This window comes from Oncorhynchus kisutch, linkage group LG26 (assembly GCF_002021735.2).
Source record: "Oncorhynchus kisutch isolate 150728-3 linkage group LG26, Okis_V2, whole genome shotgun sequence".
Classification (NCBI taxonomy): Eukaryota; Metazoa; Chordata; class Actinopteri; order Salmoniformes; family Salmonidae; genus Oncorhynchus; species Oncorhynchus kisutch.
Window position 1 is genome coordinate 18873750 of NC_034199.2, and position 22239 is coordinate 18895988.

The window sequence follows — 22239 nt, forward strand, 5'->3', positions numbered from 1 at the left end:
AATTCAGGCTGTAACACAACAAAATGTGGAATAAGTCAAGGGGTATGAATACTTTCTGAACGGACTGTAATTGTACGAATTGCAATTTGTAACATATTATACGAAATGGATGTTGGACATCCACAAATTACTACACATCATACGACGCATAACATGTGTCATGAATTTACGTACAGAATTATATGAAATGCTCTGAGACCAGGTTGCCTATGGAGATGGCAGTTCTGCTTGTGATGTGTTGTGATTTTTTTAAATTTTTTTTATTTCACCTTTATTTAACCAGGTAGGCTAGTTGAGAACAAGTTCTCATTTGCAACTGCGACCTGGCCAAGATAAAGCATAGCAGTGTGAGCATACAACAAAGAGTTACACATGGAGTAAACAATTAACAAGTCAATAACACAGTAGAAAACAAAGGGGGGGTCTATATACAATGTGTGCAAAAGGCATGAGGAGGTAGGCAAATAATTACAATTTTGCAGATTAACACTGGAGTGATAAAAGATCAGATGGTCATGTACAGGTAGAGATATTGGTGTGCAGAAGAGCAGAAAAGTAAATAAATAAAAACAGTACGGGGATGAGGTAGGTGAAAAGGGTGGGCTATTTACCAATAGACTATGTACAGCTGCAGCGATCGGTTAGCTGCTCAGATAGCTGATGTTTGAAGTTGGTGAGGGAGATGAAAGTCTCCAACTTCAGCGATTTTTGCAATTCGTTCCAGTCACAGGCAGCAGAGTACTGGAACGAAAGGCGGCCAAATGAGGTGTTGGCTTTAGGGATGATCAGTGAGATACACCTGCTGGAGCGCGTGCTACGGATGGGTGTTGCCATCGTGACCAGTGAGCTGAGATAAGGCGGAGCTTTACCTAGCATAGACTTGTAGATGACCTGGAGCCAGTGGGTCTGGCGACGAATATGTAGCGAGGGCCAGCCGACTAGAGCATACAAGTCGCAGTGGTGGGTAGTATAAGGTGCTTTAGTGACAAAACGGATGGCACTGTGATAGACTGCATCCAGTTTGCTGAGTAGAGTGTTGGAAGCCATTTTGTAGATGACATCGCCGAAGTCGAGGATCGGTAGGATAGTCAGTTTTACTAGGGTAAGCTTGGCGGCTTGAGTGAAGGAGGCTTTGTTGCGGAATAGAAAGCCGACTCTTGATTTGATTTTCGATTGGAGATGTTTGATATGAGTCTGGAAGGAGAGTTTGCAGTCTAGCCAGACACCTAGGTACTTATAGACGTCCACATATTCTAGGTCGGAACCATCCAGGGTGGTGATGCTAGTCGGGCATGCAGGTGCAGGCAGCGACCGGTTGAAAAGCATGCATTTGGTTTTACTAGCGTTTAAGAGCAGTTGGAGGCCACGGAAGGAGTGTTGTATGGCATTGAAGCTTGTTTGGAGGTTAGATAGCACAGTGTCCAAAGACGGGCCGAAAGTATATAGAATGGTGTCGTCTGCGTAGAGGTGGATCAGGGAATCGCCCGCAGCAAGAGCAACATCATTGATATACACAGAGAAAAGAGTCGGCCCGAGAATTGAACCCTGTGGCACCCCCATAGAGACTGCCAGAGGACCGGACAGCATGCCCTCCGATTTGACACACTGAACTCTGTCTGCAAAGTAATTGGTGAACCAGGCAAGGCAGTCATCCGAAAAACCGAGGCTACTGAGTCTGCCGATAAGAATATGGTGATTGACAGAGTCGAAAGCCTTGGCGAGGTCGATGAAGACGGCTGCACAGTACTGTCTTTTATCGATGGCGGTTATGATGTCGTTTAGTACCTTGAGTGTGGCTGAGGTGCACCCATGACCGGCTCGGAAACCAGATTGCACAGCGGAGAAGGTACGGTGGGATTCGAGATGGTCAGTGACCTGTTTGTTGACTTGGCTTTCGAAGACCTTAGATAGGCAGGGCAGGATGGATATAGGTCTGTAACAGTTTGGGTCCAGGGTGTCTCCCCCTTTGAAGAGGGGGATGACTGCGGCAGCTTTCCAATCCTTGGGGATCTCAGACGAGATGAAAGAGAGGTTGAACAGGCTGGTAATAGGGGTTGCGACAATGGTGGCAGATAGTTTCAGAAATAGAGGGTCCAGATTGTCAAGCCCAGCTGATTTGTACGGGTCCAAGTTTTGCAGCTCTTTCAGAACATCTGCTATCTGGATTTGGGTAAAGGAGAACCTGGAGAGGCTTGGGCGAGGAGCTGCGGGGGGGGCGGAGCTGTTGGCCGAGGTTGAAGTAGCCAGGCGGAAGGCATGGCCAGCCGTTGAGAAATGCTTATTGAAGTTTTCGATAATCATGGATTTATCAGTGGTGACCGTGTTACCTAGCCTCAGTGCAGTGGGCAGCTGGGAGGAGGTGCTCTTGTTCTCCATGGACTTCACAGTGTCCCAGAACTTTTTGGAGTTGGAGCTACAGGATGCAAACTTCTGCCTGAAGAAGCTGGCCTTAGCTTTCCTGACTGACTGCGTGTATTGGTTCCGGACTTCCCTGAACAGTTGCATATCACGGGGACTATTCGATGCTATTGCAGTCCGCCACAGGATGTTTTTGTGCTGGTCGAGGGCAGTCAGGTCTGGGGTGAACCAAGGGCTGTATGTGTGTGATGAAGGGATACAACACCCTATCATGTTAATTAGCTTGCCATCCATTTAGATATCACTGTGTGTGTGTCTGTGTGTGCAATTTTTGTATTTTATTTTCCAATGACTCATCCTTCCTGTGGTTAGTCATTCAATAATACCTCCTCTCAGGTGTCATACCCCACACACAGACTTTCAGGTGTCAGACAGAACAGTGAAGTTATGGGCTGTGTAACCTACGAGGTTCGGAGTCTGCTGGTTTTCTGTTCTACCTGGTCATTAATTGCACACACCTGGTATTCCAGGTGTAAATCAGTCCCCGATTAGAGTAGCACAATTAAAAAAATGCGGTGGAACTGGCTTTTAGGTCCAGAGTTGTGTTTGAGGGGTCTAGGGACATGAGCTATGAGTTACAGTTTGACACACACACACACACACACACACACACACACACACACACACACACACACACACACACACACACACACACCACTGACTCACACCTCAGGACGTGACCTTGCAGCCAGAGGCAGGTCAGTCAGTAGACAGTGTAGCAGTGGAGGCTGTTGAGGGGAGGACGGCTCATAATAATGACTTGAACGAATGGAATGGCATCAAACACATGGAAACCATTCCTCTAGTTCCGCTCCAGCCATTACCACGAGCCCATCCTCCCCAATTAAGGTCCCACCAACCTCCTGTGCAGTGTAGTATTTAAATATCTGCGTCAGAAGTGAAAACCCTGACAATGACTGCTTTCATCTCCACCACCATAACAGGAAATTAGTAGGAGAGAGAAGGGGGAGGGATGAAGAGAGAGAATGAGAGTGGGGGAGAGATGAAGAGGAATAGAACGAGGATAGAGGAATGTGGTAAAGAGAGAGGGGAAGGGAGAGAGAGCGGGGGAGAGATATTGAGGAATCGAACGAGGATAGAGGAATGTGGTAAAGAGAGGGGAAGGGGGAGAGAGAGAAAGAGGAATAGAACGAGGATAGAGGAATGTGGTAAAGAGAGGGGAAGGGGGAGAGAGAGAAAGAGGAATAGAACGAGGATAGAGGAATGTGGTAAAGAGAGAGGGGAAGGAAGAGAGAGCGGGGGAGAGAGAAAGGAATAGAACGAGGATAGAGGAATGTGGTAAAGGGAGAGGGGAAGGAAGAGAGAGAGCGGGGGAGAGATATTGAGGAATAGAACGAGGATAGAGGAATGTGGTGGAGAGAGAGGGGAAGGGAGAGAGAGAGCGGGGGAGAGATATTGAGGAATAGAGCGAGGATAGAGGAATGTGGTGGAGAGAGAGGGGAAGGGAGAGAGAGAGCGGGGGAGAGATATTGAGGAATAGAACGAGGATAGAGGAATGTGGTGGAGAGAGAGGAGGATATTTTTGACAGTGTTTGTCTACTGACTGTTGGCAGGACAACTCTTTCTGTTTATCTGCCTTTCACCCTCTCATTTAACTCTGTATTGTTTCCACCTTCTCTTCCTAATCACTAATGTCAGATTTGACATCATCCAACAGACAACATTTAACCATCAGAACTATGTGATAGAATGGCTACAATTTCTCTGTACATGTTCCCTTTAAATGATTTCTTCTCCAGATAGAAATGTAGTCCATCGGTCGGGATTCAGGGTTGTTTAGTTTGGTATTTGGGTGAACAAAATGTGTGTGTGTGTGTGTGTGTGTGTGTGTGTGTGTGTGTGTGTGTGTGTGTGTGTGTGTGTGTGTGTGTGTGTGTGTGTGTGTGTGTGTGTGTGTGTGTGTGTGTGTGTGTGTGTGTGTTTGAGCTCCACCTAGGCTGGCAGGAAGGATGTTTGTGGTAGAGCGTCTGGGCTGAAATTAAATCACTTCCCCTTTGTTTTTGCGGCTGTGTGTGTGTATGTATCCTGAGTTTCCCGCGGCTCACACTCTTGATGTGATTCCACCCAGGACTACGGGCCAGGGCCACTATCGTGTTATTACACATACTGTAACTGTAGAGTTACCATTATTACAGTCAGTCACTATTACTATACAAATACTATTACTACAGTACTAGAACTACAGTACTGTAACTACAGTTTTATTACTACAGTGCTATTACCACAGTACTATAACTACAGTACTATAACTACAGTACTATTACTACAGTACTATAACTACAGTACTATAACTACAGTACTATAACTACAGGACTATAACTACAGGACTATAACTACAGGACTATAACTACAGGACTATAACTACAGTACTATTACTACAATACTATTAACACAGTACTATAACCACAGTACTATAACCACAGTACTATAACTACAGTACTATTACCACAGTACTATTACCACAGTACTATAACTACAGTACTATAACTACAGTACTATTACCACAGTACTATTACCACAGTACTATTACCACAGTACTATAACTACAGTACTATTACTACAGTACTATAACTACAGTACTATTACCACAGTACTATAACTACAGTACTATTACCACAGTACTATTACCACAGTACTATAACTACAGTACTATTACTACAGTACTATAACTACAGTACTATTACCACAGTACTATAACTACAGTACTATTACCACAGTACTATTACCACAGTACTATTACCACAGTACTATAACTACAGTACTATTACTACAGTACTATTACTACAGTACTATTACCACAGTACTATAACTACAGTACTATTACCACAGTACTATAACTACAGTACTATTACTACAGTACTATTACCACAGTACTATAACTACAGTACTATAACTACAGTACTATAACTACAGTACCATTACCACAGTACTATAACCACAGTACTATAACTACAGTACTATAACTACAGTACTATTACCACAGTACTATTACTACAGTACTATTACTACAGTACTATAACTACAGTACTATTACCACAGTACTATAACTACAGTACTATAACTACAGTACCATTACTACAGTACCATTACTACAGTACTATTACTACAGTACTATTACCACAGTACTATAACCACAGTACTATAACTACAGTACTATAACTGCAGTACTATAACTACAGTACTATTACCACAGTACTATTACCACAGTACTATAACTACAGTACTATTACCACAGTACTATAACTACAGTACTATAACTACAGTACTATAACTACAGTACTATAACTACAGTACTATAACTACAGTACTATAACTACAGTACTATTACCACAGTACTATAACTACAGTACCATTACTACAGTACTATAACTACAGTACCATTACCACAGTACTATTACCACAGTACTATATGACCTGAGGTTTTTACTGACTACATACCTTGACTAAGGAAAACCCCTTGTACTGTAAACAAGTCTTTCTGGACAACAAAACATGTATATGTCGTGATTCACAATCGGTAAAGACTCTACAAGCTCTAAAATGTGTGTGTGTTTCCAGGTCCATCTTCCCCGTCCACCCTTCGTTTCGTGTGTTGGCCCTGGCAGAGCCCCCTGTGGTGGGCAGCAGTGGTCAGCAGTGGTTGGGTCCTGAACTACTCACCATGTTCATGTTCCACAACATCCAGCCTCTGGCACGGGCACAGGAGACCAGCCTCATACAGGGCTTGGTGAGAAGCCCACACACACACACACACACGTTGATTCAGTCATCTGTTTCCTTCATATCATCCTCCATTCATTCTCTGTCTCTCTCTGTCTCTCCAGACTCCCAACGTTCCGAAGGAAGCAGTGGAGCAGCTCCTCCACCTCACACACAACCTCCGACAGACCAACGACCCTACTGTAAGTGTGTGTGTGTGTGTGCGTGCGTGCGTGCGTGTGTGTGTGTGTCCGTGCTACTGAGTATGTGTACTAAACCGTCTGCTCTGTGTCCAGGCCCAGTCTCTAGCTTCGTCCCTGTCCACCAGACAGCTGTTGAGGATCTGTCGTCGTCTCTCTCAGTATCCAGAGGAGAGCATCGCTCACGCTGTCAACAAAGCCTGTCTGTCCAGGTACACAGAAGCACACGCACATACACACACACAAACTGATTTGTTAGACAAATGTTGATGGAACTATTCCTTTAAACTGTACGTTGCTTGGGATTCAATTGTGTGATTTAGTAACCTTGTTATAATATGCAATAATATGCTTTATGTTTGATTAGGTTTCTACCCAGCCTGGCTCGTTCCTCTCTACAGAAGGGCCTGGCTAGCTGCTCTATACAGGACACACAGCCTGATGCTGAGGCACACGACCACAGCTGTAAGACACACACACACACACACACACACACACACACACACACACACCACGCACAAACATGTATAATCTATTTCACCCCTCCCCCCTCTCTCCATCCAGGCACTGTAAAGGATGGTGTGTTGACCATAGGCAGTGTGTCAGCTCCTGTCTATAATGCTGGGGAGAAGATGAAGGTGCCTGACGTGCTCTTCTACGACAACGCACAAGTAATGGCCTACACACACACACACACACACAAACACTGATTGTAGTTGTATCAACCCCTGGACTGAGGGGTTCTGAGTCCTCTCTAGAATACTGAGTGGGACTGCCCCAGATTTATCCATCGCTCTCTCGTTCCCGTCTATCTTTTTTTCATGCTCCCCCACACTTTTCTCTCTCCCCTCTCTCTCTCTCTCTCTCTCTCTCTAGCTCTTTGTTGGTTCTCTCTCCCCTCTCTCTCTCTCACTCCTCTCTAGCTCTTTGTTGGTTCTCTCTCACGCCCTCTCTCTCAATCCTCTCTAGCTCTTTGTCGGTTCTCTCTCCCCTCTCTCTCTCTCACTCCTCTCTAGCTCTTTGTTGGTTCTCTCTCACTCCCTCTCTCTCAATCCTCTCTAGCTCTTTGTCGGTTCTCTCTCCCCTCTCTCTCTCTCACTCCTCTCTAGCTCTTTGTTGGTTCTCTCTCACTCCCTCTCTCTCAATCCTCTCTAGCTCTTTGTCGGTTCTCTCTCTCTCCCTCTCTCTCTCTCTAGCTCTTTGTCGGTTCTCTCTCCCGCTCTCTCTCTCTCTCTCTCACTCTCCCTCACTCTCCCTCTCTCCTCTAGCTCTTTGTCGGTTCTCACTCACTCTCCCTCTCTCTTTCTAGCTCTTTGTCGGTTCTCACTCACTCTCCCTCTCTCTTTCTAGCTCTTTGTCGGTTCTCACTCACTCACTCTCCCTCTCTCTTTCTAGCTCTTTGTCGGTTCTCACTCACTCTCCCTCTCTCTTTCTAGCTCTTTGTCGGTTCTCTCTCCCTCTCTCTCTCTCCTCTCTAGCTCTTTGTCGGTTCTCTCTCACTCTCCCTCTCTCCTCTCTAGCTCTTTGTCGGTTCTCTCTCCCTCTCTCTCTCCTCTCTAGCTCTTTGTCGGTTCTCACTCACTCTCCCTCTCTCTTTCTAGCTCTTTGTCGGTTCTCACTCTCTCTCCCTCTCTCTCTCTCACTCTCCCTCTCTCTCTCTCTCTTTCTAGCTCTTTGTCGGTTCTCTCTCCCTCTCTCTCTCTCTCTCTCTCTCTAGCTCTTTGTCGGTTCTCTCTCCCTCTCTCCTCTAGCTCTTTGTCGGTTCTCTCTCACTCTCCCTCTCTCTTTCTAGCTCTTTGTCGGTTCTCTCTCCCTCTCTCTCTCCTCTCTAGCTCTTTGTCGGTTCTCTCTCACTCTCCCTCTCTCTTTCTAGCTCTTTGTCGGTTCTCTCTCACTCTCTCTCTCTCCTCTCTAGCTCTTTGTCGGTTCTCTCTCACTCTCCCTCTCTCTCTCCTCTCTAGCTCTCTGTTGCCTCTCTCTCATGCTCTTGCTCTATATCTGTCTTTCATCCCTCTCACGTCTCCCTCTCTCTCTCCTCTCTAGCTCTCTGTCGCATCTCTCTCTTGTTCTATATCTGTCTTTCATCCCTCCTCTCACGCCTCCCTCTCTCTCACTCTCCCTTTCTCTCTCTCTCCTCTCTAGCTCTTTGTTGGTTCTCTCTCATTCTCGGCTCTCTCTCTCTCTATCCTCTCTAGCTCTTTGTCGGTTCTCTCACTCTCCCTCTCTCTCTCCTCTAGCTCTTTGTCAGTTCTCTCTCACTCTCCCCCTCTCTCTCTCCTCTCTAGCTCTTTGTCGGTTCTCTCTCACTCTCCCTCTCTCACTCTCCCTCTCTCTCTCCTCTCTAGCTCTTTGTCGGTTCTCTCTCACTCTCCCTCTCTCACTCTCCCTCTCTCTCTCCTCTCTAGCTCTTTGTCGGTTCTCTCTCCCTCTCCCTCTCTCTCTCTCCTCTCTAGCTCTTTGTCGGTTCTCTCTCCCTCTCCCTCTCCCTCTCTCTCTCTCCTCTCAAGCTCTTTATCGGTTCTCTCTCCCTCTCTCTCTCTCTCCTCTCTAGCCCTTTTCGGTTCTCTCTGTCTCTCTCCCTCTCTCCTCTCTAGCTCTTTGTCGGTTCTCTCTCACTCTCCCTCTCTCTCTCTCCTCTCTAACTCTTTGTTCGTTCTCTCTCACTCTCGAGAAAGATAGAGGGATAGAGAGAAGAGGGTGAGAGAGGATGTTCCTGCCTGCCCCACTTCTGAAGAACCTGCTTTTGAGAGTAGAAAGGAAGAGAGGAGTAGAGGGAAAGCAGTGTTTTAAATGAGGCCAGTTCATTGGAGGACACCTCACCCCTACTACATAGTGTCTTGAACTGTCAATCAAACTACTAAACACATGTAACAATTATAAACTTACTGTTTCTCGCTCCCTCTACAGCATATGATGGTGATGGAGGACATGCTGAAAGACTTCCTGCTGGGAGAGCACCTCCTATTGGTAGGAAATCAGGTGAGTTACAGGGCCAAAGACCAATCACAGCTTTTGCATGATTGAAATGGCCATTTAAAAATGGCTTTGGCTGCAATCCAAAGAGAGCGGTTGGCTCCTGACCCATCATTAGGGAACCACTTCATTGAGCAATCAATTAAAACTAATCGATAGCCATAGCCAAACTCAGTTAGGTCCATTGACAGTCGTGAAGAGAACTGCATAGAGTTGCATATAGAGAGATTTTAATACAGTGCTGGGCCTGTATTTGAAAGGTCCGCCCTGTCCGGGTAATCTCATTCATTATGATCTGATAGGAAAAACTGATCTTAAATCAACATTCCTACTCTGAAACTGTTTTGATCACAGGTCACTGTGAAGTATGTCACAGTCGACAGCTGTGGGTGATCACAGAGACTTTATGACCCAGTCTCTGTCTGTCCCCGTGGGCCACCCATCCTCCACCCTTCAGCTCTGTCAGCGTGGACAATCCATCCGCCGCCCACACTCCCTCCGTAGTGGACATCCTGTGCCCTCTGAAGGGCCCTAGGGTGTTCGGGGAGGGAGGGAGTGGGCGAGCTTTGGGAATAGAGCCGTCTCACAGACACACAGCACACGCTCTGGGCCTCAACAGATATTTTAGACATGTTGGAGTCAACTGCAAGACTGATGGTTAGGAGTTGTGACAGGGATGTTCTTTAACAATAACTGGATGTGAAATAGTCCTCTTGAGATGAGTTCCCTTGGAAGTGTGTGAAGAGAAATGAACTGAGCCCTGTATTGAGAATGATGAACTGAGCCCTGTATTGAGAATGATGAACTGAGCCCTGTATTGAGAATGATGAACTGAGCCCTGTATTGAGAATGATGAACTGAGCCCTGTATTGAGAATGATGAACTGAGCCCTGTATTGAGAATGATGAACTGAGCCCTGTATTGAGAATGATGAACTGAGCCCTGTATTGAGATGAAACGTACATTATTTCTCTATACATGAAAAATGTGTTGACTTTATTTGCGTTAGTATTATACTGTATGTTGAATACAATATTTGTGTGCGTACTCACAGGGAGTGGGAAAGAATAAGATTGTGGACAGGTTCCTCCATCTTCTCAACAGGCCCAGGGAATATCTGCAGCTTCACAGGTGAGAGGTTAAAGGTCAGAGTGTGTGTACCTGCGTGTGTTTGGCGGGGGCGGGAGGGGGGGGGGGGGGGGTAAGACGACCCTATCCCACTCTCCAGGATTGTTTTCAAGTGTTGATATATTCTTGCCATCTGTAAACTGCATCCCTTTTCTAATGGACCGTCGTGGAGTTTTAGCTGACACATATGTGGTCGTGTTATGTCAAATTGAGGGCATTTGAATCACCTAACATTTCTATTATAACAACCAGGCAAATAAGATTCCCATCTTAAATAGTGGGAGTGTTTTCCACAGCTAAATACGACTTGTCTTGTACATGTGACCAACAAGTCATTTCTTTCTTTTTAACAACCCGAGAAAAGGGTATCTGTGAAAAGCAGAGTGTGGGTAGCACTCTCTGTCGCTGCTCTCCCTTGGCTCTGCTTCTATCTGAGGGTGTTACAGACTATTTTGGTCCCGGAGAAATCAGGACAGCAGTGTTCAGGCCAAGGGGAGTACAATAGATCTGTTAGATATTATATTTTATTTTCACTACAGATACAAACATATACATATGAACCACAGCTTACAGATCCATACAAACAAAGACTACATCTCGTCTGCCCAGACTTACATGCTCACGTCCCTAGTCCCTAGTCCCTAGTGCAGACATTCTTTCTTGCCACAATCATTAGATTTTTCCATTTTGTTAACGATGGCGGATTGTTTGATATTCAGGTTTTTAGTATATGTTTTTTCAAGATGAGAGTAGCCTCGTCCACCCCATTGGGTATCTCCCTACACCCACCCCCCCCCCCCCCCCCCATATGCCATGTCTTGAAATGCAGACAGACAGATTAAACGTTTACATTGTAATACTTCTGACTGCCAACTGTCGAGCTTTGCCCATAACTTATTACAGTGCATTTGGAAAGTATTCAGACCCCTTCACTTACCACATTTTGTTACGTTACAACCTCCCGCAGTTGACACACGCCTGTCAGAGCAAAAACCAAGCCATGAGGTCAAAGGAATTGTCAGTAGAGCTCCGAGACAGGATTGTGTCAAGGCACAGATCTGGGGAAGGGCACCAACATATTTCTGCAGCATTGAGTTCCACTGTAGAGATGGGAGAACCTTCCAGAAGGACAACCATCTCTGCAGCACTCCACCAATCAGGCCTTTATGGTAGTGTGGCTTGGAGTTTGCCAAAGGGCACCTCCGACCATGAGAAACAAGATTCTCTGGTCTGATGAAACCAAGATTGAATTCTTTGGCCTAAATGTCAAGCGTCACGTCTGGAGGAAACTTGGCACCATCCCTACGGTGAAGCATGGTGGTGGAAGCATCATGCTGTGGGGATGTTTTTCAGTGGCAGGGACTGGGAGACTAGTCAGGATCGAGGCAAAGATGAATGGCCAAAAGTACAGAGAGATCCTTGAAGAAAACCTGCTCCAGAGCGCTCAGAACCTCAGACTGGAGGTTCACCTTCCAACAGTACAACGACCCTAAGCATACAGCCAAGACAACGCAGGAGTGACTTCTGGACAAGTCTCTGAATGTCCTTGAGTGGTCCAGCCAGAGCCCGGACTTGAACCCGATTGAACATCTCTGGAAAGACCTGAAAAATGGCTGTGCAGCGATGCTCCATATCCAACCTGACAGAGCTTGAGAGGATCTGCAGAGAAGAATGGGAGAATCCCCCCAAATACAGGTGTGCCAACTTTGTAGCGTCATACCCAAGAAGACTTGAGGCTGTAACCACTGCCAAAGTGGCTTCAACAAAGTACTGAGTAAAGGGTCTGAATACTTATGGAAATGTGATATTTCAGTTTTTTATTTTTAATACATTTGCAAAAAAATTGAAAAACCTGTTTTTAATTCGTCATTATGGGGTATTGTGTGTAGATTGAGGGGGGAAAACTATTGAATCCATTTTAGAATAAGTCTGTAACGTGGAAAAAGTCAAGGGGTCTGAATACTTTCCGAATGCACTGTTTACACTGGATCAAGTGTACATTTGTCGTTACCTGTCATTTCATTAGTTATGCTCTCCCTCCATCTTGGGCCAACATCAGTTCTTTTCAAGTTTTGGGTTCAAATATTTATATATATTTTTTTGAGATTGGAAGCTGGATATGCTCTCTGCAAGGTTTTGTATATCTTCCCTTTATCATATGAAAGATTGCTTCATAAGGTTGCTTTTTTAGGGAGTGATTGCTTCTTGTAGAATACGTTACCACTTTCTTCCATATTGTTGCTCTTACCGATGAAGTTGTACCTGTTCGTAGCTTTATCCTTTTTGACAATAGACATGTAAAAAGAGTTTGGGGATGAGCATTCACATCTCCAGTGTGCAGAAGTACTTCTCCGGGGGGGCTTCTATAATTAGCCCGCCACGTCACCTTGATAGAAACAGAACATTGGTTGCGACTGGCCTGATTTCAGGCCACACACACATTGATATTAGTTATTGATGTAAGTTGGCCTTCAGTCTAGCCTTCAGGTGGTTCAGCATGGAAAAACTATATCAAACAAGGTTGCCCTGACGGGGTAAGCAAGCACTTGTATCCAATCGGAATGACAATAAGTGCAGCGAGGCAGATTAAAAACATCCACAAAACACGGTCATCACAAGTAGAGTCTTCGACAACAGAATGATCCTTGGATAACACAGTCACCGTTATGTATTGAAAGCGAGAGCATTTAGTCCCACACGGCGTGATAACATGAAGAAACCTGCATTTTTCAAAGTTTCTGAAAATCAGGTCGCGGCAGCTTCAGTGTTAGACCACCTACAACATGGTTGTTAATAGAGACACACTTGTAGAAAGGCTGTTTCAACAGAGGCTCTGAATAGGATTGTAGTTTACCTGGCAGTGATATAGACAGGGACACATGCACGTGTCAAGGAATATATATATATATATATACACACACACACACACACACACGCACTGCTCTCTCAGTTACAAAGAGACAGGAGACCGGTCTCACTATGCTCATCATGTGAAAACATCCATAGGTGTGACAGTCAACGGATCAGTCTATTATATAGCACTGGGACAGTCAGACAGATAGACAATAAGGTCAGTGGTCCCCTAGTAATCATTCTGCTTGACTGGACAGCAGCAAATCACACAAAAGCCGAGTCTAGAGACGAGATGCAACCATCACGCTCGACTTCAGTTTCCAGGGGAGAGACAGGAGTTCAGTTGATGGCTTTCCTTTGTGATCTCCTCAGCTCTCACTCCTGTGCTTTGCAGAGCAACTTGACTGTAGGCAAGGTTTTACCCTTCTGTCTTAAATGAGTGAGGTGGGGGGGGACTGCCGTTTACGTGTATGTTTAGTTTTCGTGTCAGATTCCTCCTCTCGTGGAGTGCCTCTGTAATTACTGAGAGAAAGTAGAGGTTGTCTGGTGAAAGTCGTCCGAAAGACAGAAGCAGACGGGGACAGGGCTGCATGTAGATGTGACCTAGTTAGCTACTATAGCTGTGTGTGGGTGGCCTGGTTAGCACTAGCTAATTTTAGACCAAAATCATGGCTTTGGGGAGGCAGCCTGTCATGAAGTGTACTGAGATGAGTGTGTGGGTGTTGGCATGTGTGTATGTTTGCGCACGCATGTGCGTGCGGGTACGTCCACTGAGCGGCGTCTCAAAAAGATGATTGAGAAGCAGCCTGTCCATCAAACAGAGAAACCGGGGCATGCTGTACAGGTCACACATTGACAGACTCATGTGTTTTTGATCTTAAATGGAAACTGGCCTGGATGGGTAGAACCGTTTCATCTCTTCTACATGTGTTATTGACTGTAAAGTGTGTGACCCAGCCTTCCGTCCTCTCCCCTTTCCAGGGACACTACAGTTCAGACCCTGACCCTACAGCCTTCTGTTAGAGATGGAATTATCATCTACGAGGACTCACCGCTGGTCAGTATGACTTCTCTCTCTCAGCTTTACTTGCATAAATGCCCAGGTCAATGTTGCCAAAGCGAAGTGATACAAAAACAACCGTGACAACAATAAGAATAGTAGCTATAATACTAATGTATATACACTGAGTATACAAAACATTAGGAACACCTGCTGTTTCCTCATGACAGACTGACCAGGTGAATCCAGGTGAAAGCTATCATCTCTTATTGATGTCACTTGTTAAATCCACTTCAGTCAGTGTAGATGAAGGGGAGGAGACGGGTTGAAGAAGGATTTTTAAGCCTCGAAGACAATTGAGACATGGATTGTGTATGTGTGCGATTCAGAGGGTGAATGGGAAAGACAAAATAATTGAAGTGCCTTTGAATGGGGTATGGTTGTAGGTGCCAGGTGCAAAGGTTTGTGTCAAGAACTGCAATGCTGCTGGGTTTTTCACGCTCAACAGTGAAAAACCCAGCAGTCCACCACCCAAAGGACATCGAGCCAATGCTTCACACAACTGTGGAAAGCATTGGAGTCAACATGGGCCGGAGTCCATGTCCCGACGAATTTAAGGCTCTTCTCAGGGCAAATGGGGGTAGTGCAACTCTATTAGGAAGCTGTTCTTGTTGTTTTGTACACTCTGTGTATTATATTATACATTCAGTACACTCTGTGTATTATATTATACATTCAGTACACTCCGTGTATTATATTATACGTTCAGTACACTCAGTGTATTATATTATACATTCAGTACACTCAGTGTATTATATTATACATTCAGTACACTCAGTGTATTATATTATACATTCAGTACACTCAGTGTATTATATTATACGTTCAGTACACTCAGTGTATTATATTATACATTCAGTACACTCAGTGTATTATATTATACATTCAGTACACTCAGTGTATTATACACTGCTCAAAAAAATAAAGGGAACACTTAAACAACATAATGTAACTCCAAGTCAATCACACTTCTGTGAAATCAAACTGTCCACTTAGGAAGCAACACTGATTGACAATAAATTTCACATGCTGTTGTGCAAATGGAATAGACAACAGGTGGAAATTATAGGCAATTAGCAAGACACCCCCAATAAAGGAGTGGTTCTGCAGGTGATAACAACAGACCACTTCTCAGTTCCTATGCTTCCTGGCTGATGTTTTGGTCACTTTTGAATGCTGGCGGTGCTTTCACTCTAGTGGTAGCATGAGACGGAGTCTACAACCCGTGTCTGTCAGCGTAGTGTCCAGAGCATGGAGGCGCTACTAGGAGATAGGCCAGTACATCAGGAGACGTGGAGGAGGCCGTAGGAGGGCAGCAACCCAGCAGCAGGACCGCTACCTCCGCATTTGTGCAAGGAGGTGCAGGAGGAGCACTGCCAGAGCCCTGCAAAATGACCTCCAGCAGGCCACAAATGTGCATGTGTCTGCTCAAATGGTCAGAAACAGACTCCATGAGGGTGGTATGAGGGCCCGACGTCCACAGGTGGGGGTTGTGCTTACAGCCCAACACCGTGCAGGACGTTTGGCATTTGCCAGAGAACACCAAGATTGGCAAATTTGCCACTGGCGCCCTGTGCTCTTCACAGATGAAATCAGGTTCACACTGAGCACATGTGACAGTCTGAAGACGCCGTGGAGAACGTTCTGCTGCCTGCAACATCCTCCAGCATGACCGGTTTGGCGGTGGGTCAGTCATGGTGTGGGGTGGCATTTCTTTGGGGGCCGCACAGCCCTCCATGTGCTCGCCAGAGTTAGCCTGGCTGCCATTAGGTACCGAGATGAGATCCTCAGACCCCTTGTGAGACCATATGCTGGTGCGGTTGGTCCTGGGTTCCTCCTAATGCAAGACAATGCTAGACCTCATGTGGCTGGAGTGTGTCAGCAGTTCCTGCAAGAGGAAGGCATTGATGCTATGGACTGGCCCGCCCGTTCCCCAGACCTGAATCCAATTGAGCACATCTGGGACATCATGTCTCGCTCCATCCACCACAGACTGTCCAGGAGTTGGCGGATGCTTTAGTCCAGGTCTGGGAGGAGATCCCTCAGGAGACCATCCGCCACCTCATCAGGAGCATGCCCAGGCATTGTAGGGAGATCATACAGGCACGTGGAGGCCACACACTCTACTGAGCCTCATTTTGACTTGTTTTAAGGACATTACATCAAAGTTGGATCAGCCTGTAGTGTGGTTTTCCACTTTAATTTTGAGTGTGACTCCAAATCCAGACCTCCATGGGTTGATAAATTTGATTTCCTTTGATCATTTTTGTGATTTTGTTGTCAGCACATTCAACTATGTAAAGAAAAAGGTATTTAATAAGAATATTTCATTCATTCAGATCTAGGATGTGTTATTTTAGTGTTCCCTTAATTTTTTTGAGCAGTGTATTATACATTCAGTACACTCAGTGTATTATATTATACATTCAGTACTCTTTTATACTAATGCAATTTGTCAGAGAAATAGTTTTAAAAGTAATAATTCCAGTAAAATAAAAACTATTTAGCCTGTTTTCAGTACTCCAGCACCCTACCCTTGTGAGAATAATGACACTGAGCTTATTTCTAAAATGTTTTATGAGATTGGAGAACAGGTTGGGAGGGATCTCAGACTGTACCTCCAAACAGAATCCTTCCAGATCCTTGATATCATTTGTCTGCGGTTATGGACTGCTGTCTTCAATTCAAACCACAGGTTTTCAACGGGGTTCAAGTCCGGAGACTCAGCTGGCCATTGCAAAATTGAGATTTTGTGGTCATCTAACCATTTTCTTAATGGATTTTGATATGTGCTTGTGGTTATTGTCTTGCTGGAAGATCCACTTGCGGCCAAGCGTTTTTTGGCTAAAATGTTCTGGTACTTGGTGAAGTTCACGATGCCGTTGACCTTGACAAGGACCACAGGACCAGTGGAAGGAAAATAGCCCAGTAACATCAAAGATGCACCACCATATTTTACTGTAAATATGAGTTACTTTTCTGCATGTGCTTCTGTTTTTGGTCTCCAAACCCACCACTAGTGTGTGTGGCCAAGGAGCTCTATTTTCATATCACAAATAAATATCCAACACAGAAATGTTATAATGTTCAACGGTCAGAATCTAATTTAACTCTTTTTTTCCATTTTTTTTTATATATATATTTTTTTAAGGTGGTACTTATATTGTCTATTAGTTATAATACATGGAGAAAATAATACATTTAATGTTTCCTCCTTTAGCTTGTGTCAAGCTGTGACATACTGTGCTGCCAACTCTATAACATCAGACCTTTCCCCTGAAAGTATACACAGTTCATTTTTGTTTGATTGTTCTGTGAATGTAGACATTTTGAATTTGGGAAAGAAGGACTCCTTAATTAATATATATTTGGGGCAGGTGATTAGAAAGTGTTCTTCAATTTCGATCTCTCTTGGCCCACAGTGGTGACGTAGCCTGTCCTCTCTGTTCAACCATGTTTTTTTGATGGTGTCCTGTCAGTTGCCGGGTCTATGATCACTACTTCTGTATTTGGTTCAGGTTTGTATTTGTTTGGGGTCTTTTACACGGGTTAAGTATTCAGCTGAATATCTTTTCCCCCCCCAATGTTTGGTAGCATTCCCGTCTTTCTCTGACCTTTGGCCTCACTCTGCTAATAGTCGATGTATGCGTTCTAGTTTTTCACCTCCAGCTGTGAACATTTTACTCTTGGGGCTAGATCACTTGTTCATTTCAATCTTGTGTTTCTGGGTTTTGTTAAGTTTTGCTCTCCATCCCACTCTCGTACTCTCTCTCTCTCTCTCTCTCCATGTCTCTCCTACTCCCTTTAACACTGAATTATGGTATTTACACACTGTGTGTGCGTGTGCCTGTGTAGGTGAAAGCTGTGAAGATGGGCCACATCCTAGTGATAGACGAGGCAGACAAAGCTCCCACTAACGTCACCTGTATACTGAAGACCCTGGTGGAGAGTGGAGAGATGATCCTCGCAGACGGACGCAGGATCGTCTCTGGTACACACTCGCATGGACTGCCAGACACACACACACACAGTATTGTTTACATTCCTCTGTGACGCTAGACTATTCAGCATAGTGACAGTCTATTAGGTACGTTTAGTTAGAAGTGGAAAGTAAAGCCAAGCGTAAACAGCCTACGACTTGAAGTCTACTGGTACCTGTCCATAAAGGCTTTTATGCTAACCCCTGTGAGTGGCTTGGATGGCCCTGGATTGTATATCATAGATCTGTTTATCTTTGTTGTCATTCTATCTTCTATTTATCCTTTCAATTATCCCCCCTGTCTCTAAAGAGTACCTGGGACACTTCTTTGTCACCTGCCTAAACCACTCTTTGTTTTGGCTGAAGGGAGTGTGCTCGTGTGAGTCTGTGCATGTGTGTTTTGTACTTACAGTGTGTTGTGTCCTCATTAGACCCATTAGAAGCAGAGAGGAGACCTAACACCATAGCCATGCACCCAGACTTCAGGATGCTGGTCCTGGCTAACAGACCTGGCTTCCCCTTCTTGGGAAACGACTTCTTTGGCTCACTGGGTAAGACTCAGCTTTTACAGTAACACTTTACTTGAAGGGTACCTACATAAGGACTTCATAAGCCATAGTGGATAGCATTTGTATGTCTCTGTGTCCAGTATGATTGAATTTAGCGGTAGTTTCCTGAGCCAATGCTAACTATCGTTAGTGCAACGGCTGGAAATCTCTATCTACTAGCATGCTAGTCATTGTGCTAGCGCGAGTTAACAACTTCCTTCAAACTGCTCGCAGAGACATAAACATGGTATCCACGAGTTCATGTGACTCTGGGGGAGTAGATTAACGGCCTCATTGCCAACATCCCGAAGTATCCCTTAAAGAGCGGCAACACTTTAGTCGAACGGTCTCTACATAAGGACTTGAAAACACACTCATAAGCCATACATACCACGTTCATAAGTAGCACATAAGCGTTTACGATATGCCTGGTCAAAACAAACACCAAATTGATGTTCTCATCAGCTATGTCACGGTAACGTCACTTATACGGCAAGTTGACACATGTTGACATAACCATATTACAGGTGACATCTTCAGCTGCCACGCGGTGGACAACCCCAAGCCGCAGGCGGAGTTTGCCATGCTGAAGCAGTACGGGCCAGCGGTTCCGGATGCCACCCTGCACAAGCTGGTGGCAGCCTTCGGAGAGCTACGTGCCATGGCAGACCAAGGCACCATCACCTACCCCTACTCCACCAGGGAGGTGGTCAATATAGTCAAACATCTGCAGGTGTGCTACACACACACACAAAAAACACATATACTCGTGCCAGAACAGTGGTTTGATGCTTTAGTGGGTCAGAGTTTTAAAATGTTTAAAAACATTTTACCCCTTTTTCTCCCCAATTTCGTGGTATCCAATTGTTGTAGTAGCTACTATCTTGTCTCATCGCTACACCTCCTGTACGGGCTCGGGAGAGACGAAGGTTGAAAGTCATGCGTCCTCCGATACACAACCCAACCAAGCCGCACTGCTTCTTAACACAGCGCGCATCCAACCCGGAAGCCAGCCGCACCAATGTGTCGGAGGAAACACAGTGCACCTGGCAACCTTGGTTAGAGCGCCCTGCGCCCGGCCCGCCGCAGGGGTCGCTGGTTCGCGATGAGTCAAGGATATCCCTACCGGCCAAGCCCTCCCTAACCCGGACGACGCTGGGCCAATTGTGCGTTCCCCCCACGGACCTCCCGGTCGCGGCAGCTGACCCAGGGAGGCCCTGGGTCAGGGTTCTTTTATGAAGAGTTAATAATGTTAATTCATGGGGGAATGTCCTAAGGGTGTCCTTGTGTCTGAGTGACCATGTTACCTCCCGCCAGATAACTCCCACTTCCATGACCTCAGCCTGGAGAGAAACATGCGTATCCTAAAGAGACATATACTGTATACAGAAAGTATTCAGACCCCTTGACTTTTTCCACATTTTGTCACATTACAGCCTTATTCTAAAATTGATTAACAAAGAACATTTCTCTTTCTACACACAATACCCCTTTTTTTTTTTTTACTGAAATATCTAATTTACATAAGTAATCAGACCCTTTACTCAGTACTTTGTTGAAGCACCATTGGGTATGACGCTACAAGCTTGGCACACCTGTATTTGGGGAGTTTCTCCCATTGTTCTCTGCAGATCCTCTCAAGCTCTGTCAGGTTGGATGGGGAGCGTTGCTGCACAGATATTTTCAGGTCTTTCCAGAGATGTTCAATCTGGTTCAAGTCCGGGCTCTGGCTGGGCCACTCAAGGACATTCAGAGACTTGTCCCGAAGCCACTCCTGCGTTCTCTTGGCTGTGTGCTTAGGGTCGTTGTCCTGTTAGAGGGTGAACCTTCGACCCAGTCTGAAGACCTGAGCTCTCTGGATCAGGTTTTCATCAAGGGTCTCTCTGTGCTTTGCTCCGTTCATCTTTGCCTCGATCCTGACTAGTCTACCAGTCCCTGCCACTGAAAAACATCACCACTGAAAAACAAAACCACCATGCTTCACCGTAGGGATTGTTACAGGTTTCCTCCAGACGTGACGCTTGGCATTCAGGCCGAAGAGTTTAATCTAGGTTTAATCAGACCAGAGAATCTTGTTTCTCATGGTCTGAGTTTCCTTTAGGTGCCTTTTGGCAAACACCTCCTAAGGCCCTTCTCCCAGCTCTTCATAGAGTCTTGGTGGTTCCAAACTGTTTCCATATGATAATGATGGAGGCCTCTGTGTTCTTTGACCTTCAATAATACAGAAATGTTTTGGTACCCTTCCCCAGATCTGTGCCTCAACACAATCCTGTCTCGGAGCTCTACGGACAATTCCTTCCACCTCATGGCTTGGTTTTTGCTCTGACATTTACTGTCAACTGTGGGATCTTATATAGACAGATGCGTGCCTTTCCAAATCATGTCCAATCAATTGATTTTGCCACAGGTGGACTCCAATCAAGTTGTAGAAACATCTCAAGGATGATCAATGGAAACAGGATGCACCTGAGCTCAATTTCAAGTCTCATAGTAAAGAGTCTGAATACTTAAGTAAATAAGGTATTTCTGGTTTTTTATTCTTAATACGTTTGCAACAATTTAAAAAAATCTGTTTTCGCTTTGTCATTATGGGGTATCGTGTATAGGTTGTTGAGGACAATTTTAAAAAATGTAATCCATTTTAGAGTATGGCTGTAAGGTAACAAAATGTGGAAAAGGTGAAGGGGTCTGAATACTTTCAGAACTCACCGTATAGGCCAAGCTTGTCCAGTGTTCTGGTGCGTGGAGTGGTGGGGGGGGGAGTAGAACACTCAGAGAGACTCTTTTGGTACATCACAGTATGTTTACATTGACTAACCATCTCCCTCATCCAGACGGCTGCTGCATATGACATGCTTCTATTTTTACCTCTCGTATCATTAATCATCGGGGCAGAGAGGAGCACATCCCCATGGCAACACAGAGAGTGAAGTTAGTGTAGGGATAGTTAGCCGGGAAAGTAGGGAGGTAGGAAGAGAGGGATGAGCTGTGTATTGTCCTCACACTGACCCTGCTGGTTACACTTACACTACTGCTGGGTGTTTACTCTCGTTCTCTCTCCATTGCGCTCCCCCTTCTTTCTCTCCCCCCTGTCACTCACCATACAGAGATTCCCAGATGAGGGTTTGGCCAACGTGGTTCGGAACGTCTTTGACTTTGACTCGTACAACAAGGACACGCGGGAGGTACTGATCGAAGCGCTGCACAAGCACGGCATTCCCATCGGAGCCAAGCCCAGCAGCGTCCACCTGGCCAAGGAGTAAGACCACCGTGACCACGGGAGAATCACCAACACACACACACACACACCCTGGCCTCTAGCATACACTGGCACCCTGAGCCCAGAACAGATACATAGAA

The 22239-nt window shown here is 45.4% G+C and overlaps 1 protein-coding gene across 3 annotated transcripts in view; it reads left to right on the forward strand.

The window, feature by feature from the left end:
* vwa8 (von Willebrand factor A domain containing 8) overlaps nt 1-22239 on the forward strand; it is a 91335-nt gene that overhangs the window by 22027 nt on the left and 47069 nt on the right. For all 3 annotated transcript variants that reach the window (XM_020461632.2, XM_031805605.1, XM_031805606.1), the window contains exons 15-26: nt 5998-6166; nt 6264-6341; nt 6435-6550; nt 6706-6803; nt 6903-7009; nt 9246-9317; nt 10366-10442; nt 14274-14349; nt 18208-18343; nt 18763-18882; nt 19407-19612; nt 21987-22138. In XM_020461632.2, coding sequence (XP_020317221.2) covers nt 5998-6166; nt 6264-6341; nt 6435-6550; nt 6706-6803; nt 6903-7009; nt 9246-9317; nt 10366-10442; nt 14274-14349; nt 18208-18343; nt 18763-18882; nt 19407-19612; nt 21987-22138 — 1407 coding nt within the window. The remainder of the gene's footprint in view (nt 1-5997; nt 6167-6263; nt 6342-6434; nt 6551-6705; nt 6804-6902; nt 7010-9245; nt 9318-10365; nt 10443-14273; nt 14350-18207; nt 18344-18762; nt 18883-19406; nt 19613-21986; nt 22139-22239) is intronic.